Source organism: Haliotis asinina, chromosome 11, assembly GCF_037392515.1.
Source record: "Haliotis asinina isolate JCU_RB_2024 chromosome 11, JCU_Hal_asi_v2, whole genome shotgun sequence".
In the NCBI taxonomy this organism is placed as follows: domain Eukaryota; kingdom Metazoa; phylum Mollusca; class Gastropoda; order Lepetellida; family Haliotidae; genus Haliotis; species Haliotis asinina.
In genome coordinates, this window is record NC_090290.1 from 18618895 (window position 1) to 18642990 (window position 24096).

Consider the following 24096-nt stretch of genomic DNA (forward strand, 5'->3'; position numbering starts at 1 on the left):
AATCTGGACGAATACACTTGGTCAGCTACAGGTAGATCGGCGATTAAGCACATGCAATACATGCTGACTGTGGCATGAAATCAATACTGCTATTGTTTAACACGTGTCTCGTAGAATGATTTAGTTCAGCAAGACACCATCATGACAAGATTCACACGAGGAAATTGAACTTTTTATTCCCCGCAACGCGTTTTGCAGGGGGTATTAAAATGCACCCTGTCTGTCCGTCCGCGCACATTTGTCTTTTCCAGAGCAGAACTCTAAAACTAATCAATATTTCTTCGCCAAACTTGACACATAGATTGATCTAGTGGTGTTATCGTACCTTTTGATAGTTTCGGATTTCTGAATAAAATGTTTGGGCGTTTCCATGGCAACAAGTGTGACTTAGACTGAAATTGGAGGTAATGCGGGGGATATTGATGGTTGTGCAGTCTTGTAAATATTTAGACAACAACCTTTTTCCTTGTGTTTCAAATGGAATGATCTGGAGGGCGTTCCCATATATGCAAATTGGGGTCATTTGTCAGGTCATGGCTCATCTAATACTTGTCAAGCTGTAGCAACAGGCAGCAGTCTGAAAGGTTTATGAAATAGTAATTATTTACCTAGTTATTTATTATGCCTCTTGTTGATTTTTCTGAATTTTATCTTTTATATTCCAGATTTGCTATTCCTAGAATGCTGAGCTAACAAAAGGTTTCACCAAAACTTGAATCAAGAGGAATCATTGGGAATTCCACACTATTCAAAATCTGTTGAAATCCCAGAAGAATATCTGTGATAGTGTGCAAAAAAAACTTACACCTTCAAAATGGCCAGTTTTCTACGACGTCGACGTGGGTTGTTGATCAAGGCGATGTTGATGGTACCAGTGTTGTGGCTATTGTCAGTGATGTTGTACAGTGGCCCGGGCAGGTGGGCGTCTGTGGACAATGAGGATAAAATACCCCGAGACAGGAGAGATGGGTCGTTGGACAAACCTTTGCACCCACCTCCAGATTTTCGTCCAGATGAAGTTGACAAAGGTCATATAGAAGGCGAACGACTAGGTCATGACAGGAAGATTCATGAAAGTGATAAAGATTCTTTGAAATTTCATGGAGACAAAGAAAACAGTGAAGTCAAACCCCCTGTGGATGTTGGTGTTGTTCGTATGGATAAAAAAAAAGTTACACCACGTTCGTTTAACCCAGATGATCCAGGTAAGTTGCCTTTTACACGATTGATCGGTCAGTTCTTCTATATCCATCCTGACCATGCTGAAATATTGCTGAATTCAACCTTAAATAACAAACAAGTGACATCTGTACTTGGGATGCACGTTCTGCAGCACCTTGTGCTTGTGTTCTAATGGGAATATAGAATCAGTATAGCTCAACAATGTCCATGCTTGTCTATAAAAGGGAATTTAGAAGCAATATAGCTCCACAGTATCCATGCTTGCCTACAAAAGGGAATTTTGAAGCCGTATAGCTCCACAGTGTCCATGTTTGTCTATAAAAGGGAATTTAGAAGCCATATAACTCCACAGTGTCTGTTCTTAGTGTCAAAGTGGGAATTTGGATGGAGGATATATTCACAGTGTCCAATTCTTTAAGGCGTTATAGATCTATAGTACCCTATATTTGTCTCCAAGTGGGACAATTTTAAAAATAACAGACAATGATATAATTATTTATTTTGAAAATTAACTGCATAACAGGCTTATTGTTAGGAATTCCTAGAAGTTTTGATAATATTCAGGATGATTTAATTCATTTGTGGACAGTTTCAGTTCGAAGGTTCTTGTAATAATTCCACACAATATATTTCTTCCTGTGTGAAAGGTGATGGAGACTTTTAGAGTGACACTGACATGTTTTTGGTGCCTGGTTTGACTCAAGAGGCAGTGAAAAATGTAATTACCATTCTGGTGTCTCAAAGTTCTCACAGAAAATTATGGGTGATTCTGTTGTCGATCTGGACTGCTTTGGTTCTAAAGACCTCTCCTGTGTCATTGAAACCCTTCTAGTTCATTAGCCTTTCTTTATCAAGACATGGTCACGATATGGTTGAAATATTGCCAATGTGACTTTAAATTACGTCACTCACTCACTCCTTCGAATTCACTATACATTGTTAAGTACAAGTCAAGTGCTGTTAAGATGAAGCTAAACACTGCTTCAAGATGACAAATCCATCAATATCTACAGTGTCAGAAATTATTAACTGATGTATTACTTTGAAGTAATAATGCTTTAATATTTTATGAAAAATGTTTCCATGACAACTAGAAGCTTTGTTTTCCATCATCAGTTTTGGGGTTGGTTTGTTGCAACGTACCTGTGTAAAATATGCCCCTAATGCCTTGATATTTGTAAAATATCGGGCATAATCTCTTTCGGAACCCTTCAGGAGTTGAAACACCTGTATTGGAGAGTTTGTGTGCTATTGATTCTACTGATGAGTAAATATGAAAATCTAGTCACAAGATGAACTTATGGCACAAATATGCTCACAAATGATCCGACATAAATCATGTGCCAGTTCGCAATATCATGTCTCACAGAAAACATTTCTGTCCTATTTTACTCTACATTGGATGATATCTGTTTGTTACAGTGCATATATATTGATAGACTAACAATTAGTCTCTGAAATGAAGACATTTTACTGAAAAAAGTTCATAGTAAAAAAAAAATAATATAATGAAATGGATCCCTGAGACTTTCTTCATTTTCAGCCTGAAGCTAAGGAAATCTAGACTTGCCACATTTTCTAGACATGCGTGGGCTTTCTTGGATATATTTACTTCAGGGTCTGTATGACAGACTAATATATTGACTATGATAAGAAAAGTACAAGTTTCTAAACCAGTTCAAAATTCTGTTCTTTGGTTGTATTGTTCTTTCAGATGAATATTTTTAGTCAATATTAATCAAATTTGTATCCAAGATGTGAAAACTATTTATGTGAAATCATAATTATGGATTATGTGTAGCAAAGTTATTTTTTCATAATATATTTCCCATTGAAAACTATTAAATGTTAATTTTTCTGAATCTGAAATTGTTGTACTAATGAACCAAAGACAGAGATACAGTTCAGTCTACGTCTTTGCGTGAACAGGGGTGGCCGGGTAGTCTAGTGGTTTTAAGCATTCGCTCATCATACCAAGGACCCGAGTTCGGTTCCCTACATGGTTGCAACATGTGAAGCCCATTTCTGATGTCATCTGATGTGATATTGCTGGAATATTGTTACGACTGGCATAAAACCATACTCACTCATGTCCGTTAAATGATGATCTCATCTTCAAAGAAGGCAGTGGTATTATTTCAAGGCATCTCAGCTTTTTTTTACAACATTTTTTTTGTTTCATTATCTATTCTAAACAGACAATTTTGGCCATATCACTTTCACTATGTAGGATCTGTTTTCATGATCGTGGAAAATGTTTACACAGATGACATAGCGGTCTTGGCTCAGCTGTCAGTAGGTTTGAAATGTTGTCATGAAATGTACAAGGTAAAGACTGCAGGCACGTGTTAAAGATTGTCTTATTGATCTGCAAATCTCAGTTGATAACAGTGTGAAAGCATAGTGCTGAGCTGATCGTGATAGCATTCAACAGATTGTTATGTCAATATCTGGTCTTGTTGATAGATATTGATGCATGCTAACACCTGCGCTAATTACGTGTGATACACCATGACATGGGGACTTAAATATTGATTTCAGACGTGTAGCTTGTGACACTTGGTAATGTGGTTGTTTCTACGTGTTGTTTGTTAGTAAAGGTGTCATGTGGAACCAGAATGTGTGCATTCTCACTCACTCACTCACTCACTCACTCACTCACTCACTCACTCACTCACTCACTCTTTGGGATTGTACTTTCTCACTAGATGGTGGCTGGGACTATCTTGAGGACTGACTTGTTGAGTGGGTTTATATGTGGCGTAGTGTCCATTCTCACTAACCATCTCCACATACTCGTTTATTCCATCTTTCGCGCACTCACACACTCGGTCAGTGATTTCATCCTGTGGTTAAAACGTTTAAGCCGATTCCCTACATAGGCAAAAGGTGTGAAGCCCATTTCTGCTGTCCCAGCCATGATATTGCTGTAATGTTGTATAAATAAAAGTGACATAAAAAACAAACTCAGTCACTCACTATGAAACAAAGTCTTTCATCAAAAAACTTAAAATGTATGTCCTGTCATTTTCAAAGAAAAAGGACAATTTGTTAATTTGAAACAAGAAACATTACGAGCACAGCCAGCAAAGAATCAAACATTTTGTAATGGAAGATCTCATTCTTTATGCTGAAAGAAACAGCTGTCACACAGCACAATATAACCACCACTCCTGATTTAGAATTTTCAGGGTGACCTTTAACAAAACATTTCTTTTTTTAACCTAGAAAAGTCATGTATAGAGGCTTAGGATGTGTCAGCTATTCCTGTGGCTGAGAAGAGCTGAGTTCTTATGGGCATTTCACACAATCCTGCCAACTTAACATCTTCAGTGTCATGCAGTGCATCTCCTGCCCATGATTAGCTGCCTTAGTTAGCCATAACTCAAGAGACTGACTAGTTAGAGGGGAGGTTGAATGTATTGTTGGCATAAAGACATCAAATTGTAAATAGTTTTACGACTAAGCGCAAACAGACACAGCTGTGTAAAGTAATTGTGCATAGAAGATGCTTGATATACATGTATAGTGAGATAAGTTAAAAAGTAACGACAGAAAATTTTGTTTCCATAGTACAAGCCAGTAAAACAAAGTGAAATGGGATTCACAACATTATCTTTCCTTTTTCTTTCTCTTCTTCTCTGTCATTCTTATGGGTCAGTTGATAATTAATTATGCTCATATCATTTAACATGAGCATCAAAATGACACTCTGCCTCACTGACGGTAGATCATAGTTTATATGGATGGATGCATTGTTAAATCAAACTCACCCACCTCCCACTCATTCACTCAACCCCCACTCACTTACTTACTCACCCACCCTCCCTCACTTACTCACTCGCTCACACCCCCACCCCCACTGACTCTCTCCTTCCCACCCCTCACTCTCACTCACCCCCACCCTACTCACTCACTCACCCTCCCACTCATTGACTCACTCTCCCACCCTCCCACTCATTCACTCATCCCCCACTCTCACACATTCACTCACTCACTCACTCACTCACTCTGTCCAAACTTCGCATTTACACTGTTTTTTCTCAGATGAAATACTCTTTCAATAACACAGTCCAACACTTCTGCCCAATTGCTCCACATCAGTGTTGGTGGTACCCAAATGTTCCAAAGTCTTTGACTTAAGTCTGAAACTAGCTGCCATCATCACCACATACATTTACACAGATTAATTCAGCTATGGGGACAAAAGGCCTCTTCAGACTAAGTGCTGTAGACCAGGACGAGGGATGTATAAATATATATGGTTGGCATGAAGAGCTTTGAGAAGATGCAGAATCTATTGAAGTTAATGATTAGTTTTGTAGAGTGCTAGCTTAAGAGAGATTGCAAAAGAAGAAACATCAACAAGGATGTGTGCGCGAGAGATATATACCCTCTGAAGCTAACACTGGATGCAGTTTGTTAACTCACGGTAGAAGGATCACATAACAAACATCTAATGCATGTCTTTTTGTAGCGTTGAATTGTAAATGTTGAATTCAGAGATAACATATAATGAGAAGGATGAGAGGGGTTTGAATTCTTGGTTTTACATCAAGGTTGATGGTTTTTCTCTTTGAACACTGGGAGAATTATTTGGTCCAAAAAGGGTTCTCGAATGTTTCATGGATTTAAGTAGAAGTCAATCCTGGTATCAAACAGAAGTGTTTATGGAGTGATGTCAATATGAAGGGTGGGATCAGCTATTGACATGAAAAGAACATTTTGAGTATAACATGAAGCCAGAAACTACATCATATTTCTTTAGGTATTTCTGGTATCATTGAACACATCAAACTCAGTCAATAAAAATGTAAAATTGAAGGTAAAACATCACTTGACAAAGTATGAGTTTCATTTACAAGTTTGGTCAACAAAAAATCTGGAATTTGGGATAAAATTTTAAATAGCCAGAGCAGTTAGATCTTATTAGCAAACTTGGTGAATATACATTTGAAGTTTCAGACCAAATATCATTAGACACCATAAAATTTGAAATTTGAGATACAAACGCAATATAAGTCTAATCTATCCTGCTACTCATCGTTTTACGTGAAGAGATTACGATTATTTTAGAATGTGATGTCACGTAAACTAAACTGAAAATAAGAATCAGCTGTGAAAGTTTCTTCCGACTACAACATACAGTATTGATTAGATGTACATTGAGGGGGAATAGCAATACAGGTTAAGGGGAATGGTACATAGATAAATAGCAGCATGTAAATAAGGGAACAGTATCTTGATAAATAACAGTATGGATTTAGGGGAATGGTACATGGATAAGTAACAATATGCATTTAGGGGAAGGGTACATTGATAAATACAGTATGGATTTAGGGGAATGTTGCATGGATAAATAACAATATGTATTTAGAGGAAGGGTATGGATAAATATGAGGATGGATAGAGGGGAACGGTACATGGAATTGTATTGACAAAATGGGTTCCAGTCTGAGTGGGTTTATTGTGGGTGCCATCTGCCTAAAGCTGCAGAAATCACAGCAGCAATAATCTCTAGCTCCCTGTATCTAAAGCAGTTTTTGGTACTCCAGTACAACTGATCAGTCAGTTTTGTGTAAGCTGTTGGTACTGACAAGCACTGCCTTGAAGTAATTCTCTTGAGACTTGAGCTTACCAATGCCATGCATGATCTGTTTATATACAGATGGATTCAAGTTTGTCGATTTAATCTGCATTGCTTGATAGAGTGAATATGACAACTGAAGTTACTGTGGCCGAGATGACCTCCACAAAGGTCAGACATGTGCCGTGATGCATTGGTTCCGAGTGAACAGTCAGTGATAGAAACTGCGGATTAAATTGATCTGGGCTTGCTCAAGCAGTAAGCAGTAATTACTATCTCTCTCCTCCCTCCCTCCCTCCCTCCTTCTCTCTGTGTCTCTCTTCCCTGTCTCCCTTTCTTTTTCTCTTTTTTCTCACTCTTTCTCTCTGTTTTGCGCTTTGCGCTCCTCATGCTTTCTCTTTCCCTCACTGACTTTATTACACATTCATCTTTCCACATTAACTCACCTTCACTCACTCGCTCACTCACATATTCATCTTTCTACATTAACTCACCTTCACACACTCACTCACACATTCATCTTTCCACATTAACTCATCTTCACACCTTCACACACTCATTCATCTTTCCACATTAACTCATCTTCCCTAACTGACTCACTTGTAGTTTCATGTAACATATGCACAATTGTTTTGTGAGAAATATGCATTAGTTTCAGAAGTCAGATTAAGCGAAAAATAGTTTTCTGATACTTGTAGATTTGATATGATTAAATTTATTTTAAGCAGCATCTAGAAGCCAGGTTTGCAAAAACTTGGCTAATGTTAAATACGGTAGACATCCATTACGAATGTGTTGTACAGGTGGGCTCAAACAGGAAGTTCTGGGGTTCTCTCAGAAACATGGCGGCCGCTGCCTTCCAGATCCATTACTGACAGTGTGCTTACATTGTGCTTGGAGGAAGTGCACATTGCCTTATCAAGAATTTTAAAATTTAAGTCATAAAACAGCAACAAAATAAGCGTCTGTCTGGTCGAAACTGTTTTCTTTCCAGTTTCAATGTCAAACATGGATTCTATACCGAGATTTTATTGTCAACAGAAATTGATCATTACCATCCTAGTTTAGGGCTATAGTGCTAGACAGTGTAGCCCAAAGTTATGTTAACAACACTGTTTGATTCTGCCTTAGCAATTCAGAATTTAGCTTTTTCTTGATGATGATATAGTGAGAATGAATGGGGTCTGAAGTGGTTATAGCATTTGCTCAACATGTCAAAGACCCGGGTGCAATTCCCCACATGGGCACAATGTGTGCAGCCCATTTATGGTTTCCCAGGCCATGATATTGCTGGAATACTGCTAAAAGTGGTGTAAACCCTGCTCATTGGACCAGGATCACTGGATTGTCTGTGTGGTGTAAAATCCTGCTCACTTACTCACTCACACAGAAATCCTTACCCTACTCTGTAGACTGTTAAATTCTTCATGGAAAAATTTTAAGAATTTGACAACTCTGTTGACTTTAAGTTCTTACCAACATGATGGATAAATTTAAGTATTATCAACAAATACTTTACCCACTCAAGAACCTTTTATTTCCATCCCATTTCATTAATAAAAGTGAGATCAATATTCTCTTTTCCTTCTTAAACATTCAGACACATAAATGAGTAACATTATTCATAGCTGCGCTCTGGAATGATTTTCATCAACTGCCACTTCAAATCAACGCTGTCAGATTCTGCTAAAAATTATTGAAATTCATCCATGTGGTTCGATGCTTCACCACAATTATCTCAAAAAGTTTGCACAGTTTCAAGTTTCTGATGAAGAAGGCCTACTCCCAGCGCTGAAATGTTGTAAGATTATCAGAGAAAACTTTATAACAAGCCGTGTCTGTTGATTGTCACATTTGTAGGCCGTTTCTGCCAATGTGGATCCAAATCAGTCTAGTGCTGGACAGACGCTGTTCAAGTATGGTAGATAGAGGTTGAAGCAGTTGCTTCTACTGACATTTTCCCATGCATTCCCTTGACATTTAGACCTGCTGCTATGACGTCTGTCAATGAGCATACTATTCTGTTTCAATAATAGTGGGTGGTATGTCGAAATCCTTAGCATCAGCTTGATAGATATCTCTGCTGTGTATAGAAATGAATTATTGTGCATGAATACTGATGTCCTACGTTGCCATCATTCTCTTATCAATATGGCAGTGGGGTAGCCTGGGGTTGGAAGTCAGTTTGTAGAATGAAGCCCTGTGCTACGAGCATTTCATATTGGGGTGGTATCGTCCATCATTCCCCAGGAATCATCTTAGGGCTAGACCAGACATAGGTGGTCGTAGTGTTGCAGTCAGTTTGAAGAATAGGGCCCAGTGCTACAATGAGAGTTTCAGATTAGGGTAGTATAACCCATCATTCCTCAGGAGGTGTTTATTGGAGCTAAGTACATGTGCTGAATTATTTTAATCACAAACTAGCAAAATAAATTGCCAAGACTCTGTAGATCATTTGTAGAAGCACCATTAGGAGGGAAAACTAATTTAACCCATAGATCTGGTTCCTGAAAGTAATCTTACCATTTATTGACTGCAGTATGTACATGTGTCACTGCTGAATGGTCAAAAGTTCTTTGAGCAGCATATATTGTGATGCTTTTGTCACTTTGCTGGTTAGTACTCATTGGGCAATAGAGAACTTGTGCAAAGGATTTGATTGGTTGATAAAGAATACTCAGATTGTGAATAAACAAAAGTTGAGGTGTTTGTTGTAAAGGGTGGATGAAACCCAAACATTTGTAGTACCTGCTCAAATGCAGTTTATGTTTTGTAGTGAATTCAGTTCCTATTCTCAACCCCCAGGAATAATAATAAGATAGAATAGGTTATTACTGTTTAATGTTGTTTCAGAGTATACACAATAGTAAAATATACGACTGAGCCTCATAAAGTCTAAAAGACACCACATTTAAAACAACACTCAACATTGACAAAAACAAGAAAATGATGAGATCCCCCAGCTCTTTCAGACAAGCATCCAGACACATTCAAACCTTATTCGGACAGGCCCACCAACTCCTTCAGTCAGACACTACGATCCATTCTTGCAGACATGCCATCTCAGTCAGTCGGACACTCAAACTCATTTGGACCGACAAGAGGGGCGTTAGAGGTTGGATAGGTGGGTGTGTCATTAATGGTGGTAGTGTGTGGTCCTGTGCATAGAGCTCAGTTCATAAATCATTTGAAGTTACATTGGTCACAGAATGTCCTTTGATGGGTGACAGCAGAAAATGGGTACCCAGTGGGATAAGTCATATGTCTTTTAACCTTCTACTGCCATGCAGACAGCTTGGTTATTGAGGGTAGTAATAATCAGATTGTGCGCTTTGAGTATTTATGCACTTTGAGAATGAATGAATGGAAAATAGTAGATAACAAATTTACTTATAATTATTATTATTATTAAAAAAAAGTAATACTTTTTCCACAAGATTTTACCTCAAAGAAAGCTGAGCAAAAGGAGAGGTACCTCCTGCGATTTATATGGGAAAAAGAAGGTCTGGTCAGGAAGCTGTTTTCGTTTAGTCATCTTGAAACATATGTTATAACTGTGGTTACACTTTCTTACTAAAATACAGATCCCGTTCTCATCTGGGATTCAAACCCACACCTGTCATCTTAACTGTTTCTGTCCGTGTATGGTCAATCTGATGTGAGTTGTCTCTTTCACAGGGGAGCAAGGGAAGCCAGTCGCTATCAACAAAGACAATCTGGCTCCTGCAGAAAGGAAAAAGTATGATGATGGCTGGCAGAAGAACGCCTACAACCAGTACGCCAGCGACATGATCTCATTGCACAGAAGTTTGCCGGATGTCCGCGACAAAGAGTAAGTCTGCGTGTGGCTAGATCATGACTGTGGTCCGAGATAGGGTAGCCTCTTGGTTGAAATATTTGCCCATCATACTGAATTGGTACAATGTGATATACCTGGAATAATGTGTAGAACCCACTCATTTCTTTAACCTGCCACTGTTGGATTTTGGTAGTTGTCCTAGTAACAGTTGCTGCTTGTAAAACGGTTAAAGTGTTTGCTTGTTATGCCAAAGACCCACGTGGGTACACTGTGTGAAGCCCTTTTTGTGTCCCCAAATGTGATATTGCTAAAAGCTGTGTAAAACCATATTCTCTTGCTCATTAACTTGTACTGTGGCAGCATATCGCATCATTCACAATATCAATCACAAGATTGTCTGGTCCAGTTTGGGTTATTATAAATATTGCTGATTAGCTGGAATGAGCAATTCTTTATGACAAAATAAAATCATGCTGAAATAAATTTAGACAGAGCAAGTTTAAGCCATGTTAGTGTTAGGGGAGGGAAGATCCATTAGTTTTGTCTGGCAGTCAATGTGATGCCAACATGATGTAGTATTGCCTTACTTCAGGTAGCCCTAGAGGCCTGCCTATATGTGAAGTTCTTCATACTCCTGTTTACAAGGATGGAGATGTGACAGATTACAGTGAAAAAAGCTGATTACATGACACAGCGATATCTCTTGGAGGTTCATGTTTACAGTTGGAAAGTTAACCTTCCACAGGCTAGAATTTGAGATTTTATACGCATTCTGTTCTACCAGCATGATTCTGGATTTCAAGTTACGACTTTGTTTGGTTTACAGACACAATATTGTGTTGAAAACTTGACTTATCACCCCAAACTGGAAAGTTTCTTATGGCAATGCAGTTCATTCGGTCATTCGGTCCACTCACATTCTTTCTTTTTCTCATTACCTGAGGTAGAATAGGCCTTCAGCAACCCATGCTTGCCATAAAAGGTGACTGTGCTTGTTGTAAGAGGCTGTTAACAGGATCAGGTTGTCAGGCTCGCTGACTTGGTTGACACATGTCATCGGTTCCCAATTGCGCAGATCTATGCTTATATTGTTGATCACTGGATTGAGTGGTCCAGATTCGATTATTTACAGACCGCCGCCATATAGCTGGAATATTGCTGAGGGCAGCATAAAACTAAACTCACTCTTTCTTTCATTCATTCATTCACTTTTTATCACCAGTCACCCACCCAGTCACTCTTTCACCAACTCTCTCACTCACTTAGCTCAGCTCAGCTCAGCTCAGCTCAGCTCAGCTCAGCTCAGTTCAGCTCAGCTCAGCTCAGCTCGCTCACTCACTCACTCATCTGAACTCACTCTTATAAACCACCCACTCACTCATCCACCCTCTCACTCACTCAAACCACCCATCCACTCACTCACTCACTATCACCAGCCATCCACATACTGTCTCACTGTCACCACCCAGGTCACTCACTCATTCACTCACGCTCACTCACCGACTCACTCACTCTAACCACCCGTCCATTCACTCACTCTCACCCACCATCCACTTACTCACTCACCCAATCAGTCAATTAAATTTCAGTTGACGAAGATTAAATTCCACAATAGTCATTCATCAATTTACATGCAACATAATTTTATCAGAGTTTCCGCAGAATACACATATGACAACAACAAAGCCAACGCCCACCATGCCGGCCTGCTGATGAGTGGCAGGTCTGTCTGTACCGTCCTCTAGGCTCACCATCCTTCATTATTATGCAAAGAGACACTTGGGAACCACAGCCAATAAATAGACTAGGAGATATTTCACCAGACAAACTGAGACGAGATTACATAGGCAGGAACCTCCCTTGAGAAAAAAAATCACAAAATCAATTAGTCACATCAATGGAAAATTTTAACTTTATTATGTCTGTGTTTGTTGCAAGAAGCAGTCAGCGTTTTTTAGCACACTTAAACGCAGACAGTGAAAAAATGTGGAAAAAATACATGCTGAACACCAACCATTGAATTTGATGCTAGTGAGTGTTGTATTTATCTGATTTGAAGTATTTTGCTTTTTAAAGGAATAGTTTCTGGGGAGAAAATAGGGTAAAATGTAAAATGTAAGCTTTTGAAACATTTCATGGATTGCAAGTAAAATCAATAGGTTGTGTTTTCGTCCAGGGTCTTTAAGTAGAACCGACTATGGACTCGTAGAATTTTCGGCCTTGTGATTGTTTGACATACGAGCTCCTGTAAACAGTGGCTTAAAATCCTGTTAAAAATTTAGAGAAACGTTTAAACTATCCTGTTAATTTTGTGCTTGCCAAACGTTTTGTTGTGCAATTGCCTTATTTGTTCTGAATCATTGCAAATTCTATTGAAAAGAATTGCACAAAAAATACTCTGTCTAAAACACCGAGCACTTGACAAAGGGTGGTGTTTTCAAGTGTTACATTTGTTTAAGGCCCTGCAGAGTGTGATCCAACTATAGATGATGAGATGAAGATGATATATTGTTACGTGTAACATGTATGATATACCACTGGTTGTCTTATAGTTTCTACATTACTATGATATAACTAGTATATTCCTGACAATGATATAACTGGTATATTACGGACTATGATATAACAGTTATATTATTGACTGTCCTATGGCTGCTATACTACTGATAATGAATTATAGCTGGTGTATGTATGTATATTGTTAAGGGTAGATTACTGAAAATGATGCAACTGGTAGATTGCTGACTATGATATAAATACATGTATCACATTGCTGATTATGATATAAGGGTACATTGCTGACTATGATATATACATATTACATTGCTGATTATGATATAATCAGCAATGCTGACTAGGATGTATATATTACATTGCTGATTATGATATAAGGGTACATTGCTGACTATGATATAAGGGTATGTTGCTGACTATGATATAAGGGTACATTGCTGACTATGATATAAATATTACATTGCTGATTATGATGTAAGGGTATGCTGCTGTCTATGATATAAATGTTACATTGCTGATTATGATATAAGGGTACATTGCTGACTAGGATATAAATATTACATTGATGATTATGATATAAGGGTATATTGCTGACTATGATATAAGGGTATGTTGCTGACAGTGATATAAATATCACATTACAGACAATATAAGTGTTAGATTCCTACTTTGATATGACATGTATATTAAAAATACAACATGATGTGTGTATGCCTGACTCTATAGCTGGTATTTTATCGACATTATAACAGTCACTGTCATATACTGTGATCTGTAGATTACGGTATTGTTGCTGGCCATTCACCCAAGTTCTATATCTCATGAGATGATGGGGTAGCCTAGTGGTTAAAGCACACACCCAGGGTTTGAATCTGGTGTCCACGCAGTGATATTGCTTGTATATTACTAAAAGCGACACAAAACACTACTCACTCATTATATTTCTGATGCTGAGACCCAAGCCCACAATTTTCCAGCCTGCACTAAGATCAGTTTCTTCATCTACTTTTAGAAAATACAATGAATACTTGCCCAGTGTACTTACTTAGCACACTGTATTTGTTCAAAATCCAAGTCAGATTTTCATGTATTCCTTGAAACTTGTTAAATATTTTAATCTCATGTTAAGAATCAGTGTTGCTTTACCGGATATTTGTTATTTACATAAAGCAAAGAATAAACATTCCAGTAATTACACCTAATGTTCAGCTCAAACATAGCACTTAAAAGTTATTATCTTATGATGAAATTTAGCCTCAATGTAAACACCCGCAACTACTGGTCAGACTGATGATGTCAAAAAACATGCCTTAGGTAAATATAGACATTGTTTAATAATATTTAATCATGTCAGATTTAATCGTATAAATGGTTTGTAGAATCTGATTATTTTTAGAGTTAAAATTCATCTAACTGAAGTGATTGTCAAAGCTGAGCTATTTATCATGGAAACAAAAGTTTGTCGTTCATGTGTGTATATGTTTTGGTTTCCTTGCTGTTTCTGCAAAGAAGAACTGTCCTCCTCTATAATTTATTATTCTTCCATTCTGAAAACAGCTCATCTGTTTATCATTTCCTCTAAAAGATTTAATTTTTTTCACTCTGATCATGCACTTCAAGCATGCATTGGGCACGAAGTATGCTCAATATAAGATTATGATACAAGATGATAATCACTGTTGCTGCCACATTTGGCAATAATCTAGCAATATCAATGTGGGGAACACCAGAAACGGGCTTCAGACATTGTACCTATGTGGGGTATTGGACCTGAGTCTTTGTCATGACGAGCAATTACTTTAAGCATTTGGTTGCCCCACTGCCTCTTATTGAGTAATGAACCCGTGAAGGTCCCGGGGTAGAATAGGCCTTCAGCAACCCATGCTTGCCATGAAAGGCGACTCAGCTTGTCATAAGAGGAGACTAACGGGATCAGGTGGTCAAGCTCGCTGACTTGGTTGACACATGTCGTTGATCACTGGATTGTCTGGTCCAGACTCGATTATTTACAGACCGCTGCCATATAGCTGGAATATTGCTGAGTGCGGCGTAAAACTAAAACTCACTCACTCACTCACTTATTGAGTAATGCTCACAGTAACTCACTCTCTCACTCATTCACTTTCATGATAAGTACCCTGTCTTTGATGCTTTTCAAATATTTAATAGATGATGATGATGATGATGATCATGATCATGATGATGGTGATGATGATCATGATGATGATGATGATGGTGATCATGATGATGATGATGATGATGATGGTGATGATGATGATGATGATGATGATGGTGGTGGTGGTGATGATGATGATGATGATGGTGATCATGATGATGGTGGTGGTGGTGATGATGATGATGATGATGATGATGATGGTGATCATGATGATGATGATGATGATGATGATGATGATGATGATGATGGTGATGATGATGGTGGTGGTGGTGGTGGTGGTGATGATGATGATGATGATGATGATGATGATGGTGATCATGATGATGATGATGGTGATGATGATGATGATGATGATGGTGGTGATGATGATGATGATGATGATGATGATGATGATGATGATGGTGGTGGTGATGATGATGATGATGATGATGATGATGATGATGATGATGATGATGGTCCAACTTTGTGACATTGCCATGGTACCCTCCCAGCATGGGTCATTACCACAGTATCAGTCAGTGGACTGTCTTCAGTATCTTCAGCCAGCATCATGTACCAGGAATACTGCAGAGACGTTGTATTTGTGCTGATTTGCAAACATCAGCATCTTGACAAAAATAGTCTCAGAAAACTTGTGAAGCATTCAGATTGTCTTTTTTGACGTCATATGTGCATGCCCCCTGGACAAGAATATCCATTATCGACAGACGCTTGAAGATCCTTGTTGAATTGATCTACACTAACCCATGCTTGTCATAAAAGAAGACTAACGAGATTTGCTCGTCAGGCTCGGTGACTTTGTACATGTCATCATATCCCAGTTGCTTAGATCAATGTTCATGCTTTTGATCACTGGATTGTTTGATCCAGACATTATTATTTACAGACTGCTGCCATACAGCTAGAATATTGTCAAGTGCAGCATAAAACTAAACTCACTGACTCACTCCACAATCAACAGCCCATGAGTCACAGATATCAAAAACTCAATTTATCTGGAAATGTTCAAAAGGTCTGCCAGTTATACAGACAAATATCAGTTTTATGCATTTAGGTTTTGTTCCCTCATGTTGAAAGTCACTCATTTATACACAATTTAGCTAATGTATGTACAAAAAGAGATGGAACTCAAATTGTCTTGTCACTCAGTTTGAATTTATGATGATATATCCTATTACAAGCAACGCTTTGATTTCCATTAGTGGTTATCATACATAAAGCAAAGGTGCAATTTCACTAGAATTACAGATATTTCTCTATCTCCTTGGCTGTCTTTTTCATGACAAAGCTCCATTTGTCAAAATTATTGCTGATACAAGAATGTTTGATGTCATAATTTGTCTATAGATGAAAAGTCAGCCATCCTGAAAGTGCTTTAAGAACTTCAAAGGCAGTTCATGCAAATTTCTGACTATACCAATCAATTTATATTCATTAGAAAATGGACAAAAGCACCTAGAGCAGACTTGATAGGAAGGGTGTTGGAGTTGAAATCAGGGCATCAATTTAGAACAGAAATGATCATTTCCTACGGGAAATTTCATGCTCAGCTGTCGTATAAATAATTCATGATTTCTTCAAAAATGGAAAAGCATCCCCAATGTGAATACCTTTGGATAGACTTCGATGAACTTCAGAACGAGTTTCTTCATTTTCGACCTTTGTCTGACCTTGCCGTCCCACTGCTTTCGTGATTTAATTGATTAGTATTGATTTAAAAAATATATTTGGTACGGTTGAGGACAGATTTGTCCCAAGTCCCAAAGTTTTTAAGACTTCTTGAAGACACTGACTGAAATGAATCCCCCCGAACTTTGTTTGGAATATACATGCTTTTGACGATAATTACACAGAACACATAGAAAGGCCAAGACACAGCGTATAGTGAGTGAGTGAGTGAGTGAGTGAGTGAGTGAGTGAGTGAGTGAGTGAGTGAGTGAGTGAGTGGAGTTTGATGCCGCACTCATCAATATTCCAGCAATATGGCGGCGGTCTGTAAATAATCGAGTCTGGACCAGACAATCCAGTGATCAACAGCATGAGCATCGATGTACGCAATTGGGAATCGATGACATGTATCAACCAAATCAGCAAGACTGATCACGCGATGCCGTTAGTCGCCTCTTACGACAAGCTGAGTCACCTTTTATGGCAAGCAGGGTCAGGTAGAGTCAGGTTGGAGGAGGTTTGAATCTGTTTCAATCTGTCACTTGTTTGGATCCATCAGATTCTATGGCTGTAGTCATGATGACAGTTTCTTGTGAAAATGGTCATTCCGATGAACCAGACGGAGATATATACTCTTCAGAAAAAGTAGTGGAACCTGTATTTCAATCTGGATAGGAAGGATATCCAAACTTTATGAAGACATGCGTCCTTGTCCACCATTGCTTTTTATCACACGTCTATACACAATGCATGGGATGCACATGTACAACACAGTAGCCCAATACATGGGGTGTCATTCATGATTTTTAAGGTTTGCATGGAAGGTCGATAAATCACTTTAGAGTTAGTGTTTGTTTCTAGCGGTTCTTTTTTAAATATACCAAAAACTGTAGTCATAAGGAAGTGCAAGTGGTGATGCACTCTAAAAATATAAATTAAAATAAACTTCCCCTACTTTTTAGGAAGAGTATATAACAAAATCATTGTCATTCCTTTTGTGCACACTTTAAGCATATATATGTTGCTTCATCATCATCATCATCATCATCATCATCATCATCATCATCTTACTAGTGACTGCACTCATTTAGATTATCAGAATCGTTTGGTTGAAATCATTTGTGATGGTAGTTATTGTAATGTGAGGATTAAGGTGTAATCTACCTGGGGCAAAGGTGATTAAGAGCTTTAGTCATTTCATGGTGTCCAGCATCGGTTTGCCTTCATTAACTTTTCCGATTTACATCATGGTGCCAGTCCTTCAGTCGGAGCAATGAGGCAGAAACATGGCTAGGAAGGTCAAGGCCAACAGTCCTTCAAAGAATTCCAGGAGCTAGTACACAAGTCCCTTAGTAAACAGAGTCATAGATGATATTTTTTAAATAGATATAAGTTAGTAGACATAGTATGTGCATTAGAGAAACTTTTACTTCTATTACTCCAGAATATTGTTTTCTAAACAGACATCATCCTGTTAGTGTCAGTCAAGTCATAATGTGAAATAAGGCTGATATTAGAATGATGTCACACACATAGAGGGACATCAAAGCTGATGATTGCTGACATCATTCAACTTTTTAGGGGGGTTCTTTTGACATCCATTTTTTTATCAAGAACCAATTACTGATAAAAAGGTAATTATTCTTGCTTGTGTTTCAATCTTTAGCCTGGTCTATGACATTGTGATTACCTGTGCTTGTCCTCGGAAACTTCATAATTTTAACTCTCGGTTTAAACTGAAATCAGAATGACACACTGCTCATATGTTAACTTCTGTTCAGCAAGATGTATGAAAGATGCTATTGTTTGTACTAAGATATACAATATGATTATTTAAAACATACCCGTATAAAGGGTACATTAGATTCTAATCCACCCACGGACACTCGTACAAACTCTTACTTGCTCACCTACCCACCCATCTACCCAGATTCTTACCAGTCACTCACCCACCCTCATACCCAGTGCTCTCACTCACTCACTCACTCACTCACTCACTCACTCACTCACTCACTCACTCACTCACTCACTCACTCACTCACTCATGCTGAAGAAATGAAATGTAGGTGTTCAAAAGAGTTGTTGACTCAATCCCTTGTTTTCAGATGTAAAGATCTAACATACCGAGACAATCTTCCCGACTCCAGTGTGGTAATCTGCTTCCATAATGAGGCTTGGACAGTTCTACTGAGGACAGTGCACTCAGTAATAGACCGATCTCCAGCACATCTGCTGAAGGAAATAGTTCTTGTAGACGATTACTCGGACATGGGTAAGTTTTTGTCTCTTTATATCATATGTCTTTGTATATATTAAATCAGGAATGTTATAAATTCTTAACCGGGCGTATTACTTCTTACACAAATGTAATGTGAAATTTGAATATAAAGTTAAAAACCGAGACATATATTATCTTACAGTTCTTTATGTGACCTTCTTTACAGTGTTTGGCAGTTTCATCTATGAAATGGCATGTAGTCTCGAAACTTCAAACCATTACTGTTGCTATTTCTGAAGAATCCCCATTACTGTCTCACCTGCACGAAATTACATAGTTAGGAGATATGAGCATTATATTTTTAGCGTGGCACTAGATGCAGCTGCCATATCAGCTGTTTGAAGCAAGTGGTTATTTTAATTTGAAACCTCTGATTTAACAGTCAGTATCAGGTGGTAAAACACATGGTAGTTGTGATATGAAAGTTCACTTTCTTCTGCAAACAATGGAGCAGCGTTCTTGCCCAATTTTTCAATTTCCCAAATGTGTGGAATACATTTTTGGTGTCCCCTGCCATAATGTTGCAGATTATTGCCAAAAACTTAGTAAGACCTAATTCACTCTAAAATCTAGAATAGCACTTAGTCTACAAACAAATCCATTTAAGTTGAAAAGGAGTCCCAGGGAGACCAGAGATTCAGAACTTAAGGAAATCTGGACTTACCATATTTTGAGCTTTAGCATTTCTGGGAGGGAAGGCAGTAGGGAAATAATGTGGTTCAGGGACTGTGAGTCAGACTACATTGCTGGGAGGGAAGGCAGTAGGGAAATAATGTGGTTCAGGGACTGTGGGACAGACTACCTGAGGAAATCTAGACTTGCTCCATTTAAGGCTTCAGCATTGAAAAGAAGGCTTGACACAGGAAAATAATGAGGTTCAGGGACTGTGAGACAGACTATCTTAAAACTTGAAATTGTCCCTTCTGAGATAGGAATGGTGGAGCCAATCACAGCATGAGTCATTTATGAGAGCTTCATTCAGTTAGAACCTCATCATCTCAACATCAAGTTACATGAATCAAGTTTCATCCTGTTTAATTGAGAGTGCATTTCAATTTCTGTTTTGCAGATCATCTTAAAAAGCCTTTAGAAGATTACATGAATAAGTTAAAGATAGTAAAGATAGTTCGGACAAAGGAAAGAGAAGGCTTGATACGAGCTCGTCTTCTTGGATTTGCTGCAGCAACAGGCGATGTTGTGACATTTTTAGATTCACATTGTGAATGTACAGAAGGTAAGATAGAATCACAAATACAATTTTCATATAAAATGAAAAGTTTAATTATTAGAATGGCTAACATAAAATTTGCTGCTTTGCAGTTTGATTAATTTGTCGCCAGGATTATTTTATGTAAAAGAAACATCAGCAAGAAAGCTAATATATGTAAACTTTAAGTATTTCAAGTTTTCATTACAGTGTAACATTGTTCTTTTATCTGTATGTAAAATCTTATTTTCACATTGTTACACTTTTGATTTTATCAACACTGCAGCTCTTCATTTTAACACATGGAGTACTAAGTCAGTACAATTTCATTCAAAGTATATTTTCATAATTGAAAAAGATTGAAAAGCAAAACATTGTAATGCCCAGCTGTATGGCGGCGGTCTGTAAATACTCGAGTCTGGCCCAGTCAATCTTGTGATCAACATCATGAGCATCGATCTGCACAATTGGGATTCAAAGACGTGTCAACCAAGTCAGTGATCCTGACCACCTGATCACATTTGTTGTCTCTTACGACAAGCAAGGGTTGACATAAGCAGATTTTGTCTGTTGGTTGCTAAGTGTGATTTAGAGGTCAGTGTGGTCACTTGGTCAAAGGCGAAAGTGATCACAAACTTAGTCACTGGATTGTCAGGTCCAGACTTGTTTTTAGCTGGAATATTGCTGAATGACAAAAATAAACATACCTCAAATGTACAAATTCCAGGTACTTTAGAGAGATGATAAACAAGTGTATTATGTTATTATATTATGTAATAATATGTAACACATGTTATATTTGAAATTAAACTTTCTCAGTAAAGTACAGGTTTTGTTAAAAGGAGTCCCCAGTCCAGGATTTGAACCTATACCCTCAGGGTCAGGCACCTAATTGCTAGCACACAAAGCCAAGCACCATGGCTTCTCCAGAATCCTGGATGGGACTCAAACCAACAAAAGTAGCAGAATCTCTACTACACAGAGAAAGTGTTATCTCATGTATAACGTGACCACATTCCAAATGGCATTGTGTATTGATATAAGTCAATGTTAACAGTTCCTCTTGAAATTATTTTTTAAATGCATTCATATATATATGTCTATATATCTATCTATTTCATCATTTTTAAATGGTTATTTGTTTTTAGGCTGGCTGGAACCCATGTTGGATCGTATTGCAGAAAATAAATCCATAGTCGTTTGTCCTGTCATTGACGTCATTGAAGATGATTCGTTTAAATATCAATACGGCAGTGCTAAGGCAACTAGCATCGGAGGTTTTGACTGGAATTTGCAGTTCACGTGGCACAGCATCCCTGAATACGAGAGAACTCGCAGAGCTAATGATATATTACCTGTCAGGTAACAGTCAGTCACCATAGCAACAGATTGGATATCTTTTATTTGTTTACCTTTTACTTTTGCAAGGTAAATAAATAAGATTTTTAATTACAAACAGAAGCCATGGCAGATAGCATGAATTTCTTTTCCATCCGGGGTGATGGGGTTGGTTTGTGATGAAAGAGGTTGCTCTGTCAATCTGAAGACCTGTGTGAAGCTGGGTTTTTTTGCGCGTCCCCTGCCGTGATATTGCTCAAATATTGCTAAACGCGGCATAAAATCCCCAACTCTCCCACTCATTCTTTTCTATCTGTGACGGTGATGGGCAAGTGTAGGAGTTGTCTCCACTTATTCTCCACCACGCTTGGTGTTTTGGTGATTACTAACAAGCTGTTCAAGCGCATATTATCATGTTGTAAGATTCTGTATTACCATTTCAATATTGTTTGTATTAAGCTAACAAATGATGTACTAACCACTGAACTTTCAATATCAATGTCAAGGCCAAACCAAAGTGTCAGCATTACAACAACTGTTTTCATTGCATTTTGGTTTATTTATTTTAGTCTTCACTTGTCATGCTGAAGACTCTGGTTGTATTTGTCAACTACACACAATACTGTAGCTACAGTAGCTGGCCATAAGTGAGTCATCATTAGTGAAATTCTCATAGACTTGCTTGTTAATGAATTCTTGCAAGAGTAATTTGCCACTTCTGTAAAACAAAAATGTCAATTTTGGGTGTTCCTACCATGATATTGCTGGAACATTGATGCTGGTAGTAAAAAACTATACATACTAAATATTTACTACACTTTATATTGAAGGTTGTCAGATACAATTCTGAAATGGCCCAATGACAGTTATGATCACAATAAAAAGTTCATCTTATTCTGAACCAGAAATATTGCAAGCGTTCTTTAAGTGCCTCTCCCCCTGCTTCCTTTTCTTTCACACTTACTGTTTCCTGATTATTTTGTCAAACCTTGTGCAGCCCTTTTTATACCTATTGCCTCGTCTTTCACTGTTAGACTTGCTTTATGTAATGTCTGTCATCATCAGCCAGTCATGGTGCTTCTTATATTTCTTTCATGTGAATCTGACCAATGACAGCTTTTGTTGTATCTGAGTGTGTCTTGGTGTTGTGTTTGTGTGTAACCAGTCTAACATTTTCATTTTTTAACTAACCTTTCCAAAGTTGTAAGTCTTGTAAAACACATTTAGTCTTTTATCTATATTCTGTCCACTGATGTTAAACAAGTATTTGTATGTAGAGTTTTGTCCACTGATGTTAAACAAGTATTTGTATGTAGAGTTTTGGCTTTTTGATAGAAAAATACCTTTTAAAAAAAATGAACAGAGAGGACACAGCTTTTTGAGAAAAGCTCACATCATTTTCACCCAAGATTCAGTGGCCATTTAACAAGATTTCTGGACAAAAGGGGTTGTGTGCACCCCTGCACTCCCACCTTCCCCCTCCTCTTGATCCACTTTGAGGAATATGTTTACTGAAAGACTAGATTTTCAAAAGGATATATATATTTTTTTATATTTTATTATTATTTTTTATAGATAATTATGTATTTAATATTGACTACTAATATCTGCCATGGATGGTTCTTTTATGTATTTATAGAGAGATATGCCCCCCAGATTCTGTACAACATGTTACTTTGATGGCCAAAAATGAAAGTAATCAGCATTCTCCACAGAAAGTTAGTGATCAATGTACAATTTGACGTATAGACTCTTAGACATGAACACAACGCCTATCACACTCTCCAGTGGCTTACACATGGTGACTTACTGTAGGGACACTCCTAGTAGTTCAGTCGTAGTTCATTTGACTGTTTTTTGTTGTTGTTCTTGTTGTTATCTCCCTTTGATTAACCTCTTCATTTATATTTTAGGTTACTAATGCTGCATGAAAAATTACAGATTTTTCATACACTCATAATTGGACTATTTATTACACAAGCATAGCTTGTGTGAGTGTTTCCAAAATTTCCTTCATTATTGTTAATAAGAAGCTTCTTTGTTAAAAATAGTACTTCAAAAACCTAATCAGTTTGAGTGTATGTAAAATCACTGATATTTTTGGTTTTTCTAACAATTTTTAATCTAAAACATATGGTCATTTACAGTTTGAAAAAATGGTTGAAGTTTATAAATATGCTGTAGCTGATTTGTAACTTTGTATTTGTACTGTATTTTGGTTTTGGATAAGTGAAACGTTAATGTTTTATCTGGATCAAGTAATAAGAATGATGTAAGTGTGGGTAAAGTTTTTATGAAATGATGTTCAGGGTACTAAATGTTTGTGGCAACTGTTTTCTCTTCCTGA

At 37.7% G+C, this 24096-nt stretch overlaps 1 protein-coding gene across 8 annotated transcripts in view; it reads left to right on the top strand.

Annotated features, from left to right (window-relative positions):
* Positions 1–24096, top strand: part of LOC137255974 (polypeptide N-acetylgalactosaminyltransferase 5-like) — a 320337-nt gene that overhangs the window by 278242 nt on the left and 17999 nt on the right. For all 8 annotated transcript variants that reach the window (XM_067793598.1, XM_067793603.1, XM_067793600.1 and 5 more), the window contains 5 exons: positions 666–1205; positions 10448–10601; positions 19032–19198; positions 20274–20438; positions 21560–21773. In XM_067793598.1, the coding sequence (XP_067649699.1) occupies positions 815–1205; positions 10448–10601; positions 19032–19198; positions 20274–20438; positions 21560–21773 (1091 nt within the window). In that variant the 5' untranslated portion in view covers positions 666–814. The remainder of the gene's footprint in view (positions 1–665; positions 1206–10447; positions 10602–19031; positions 19199–20273; positions 20439–21559; positions 21774–24096) is intronic.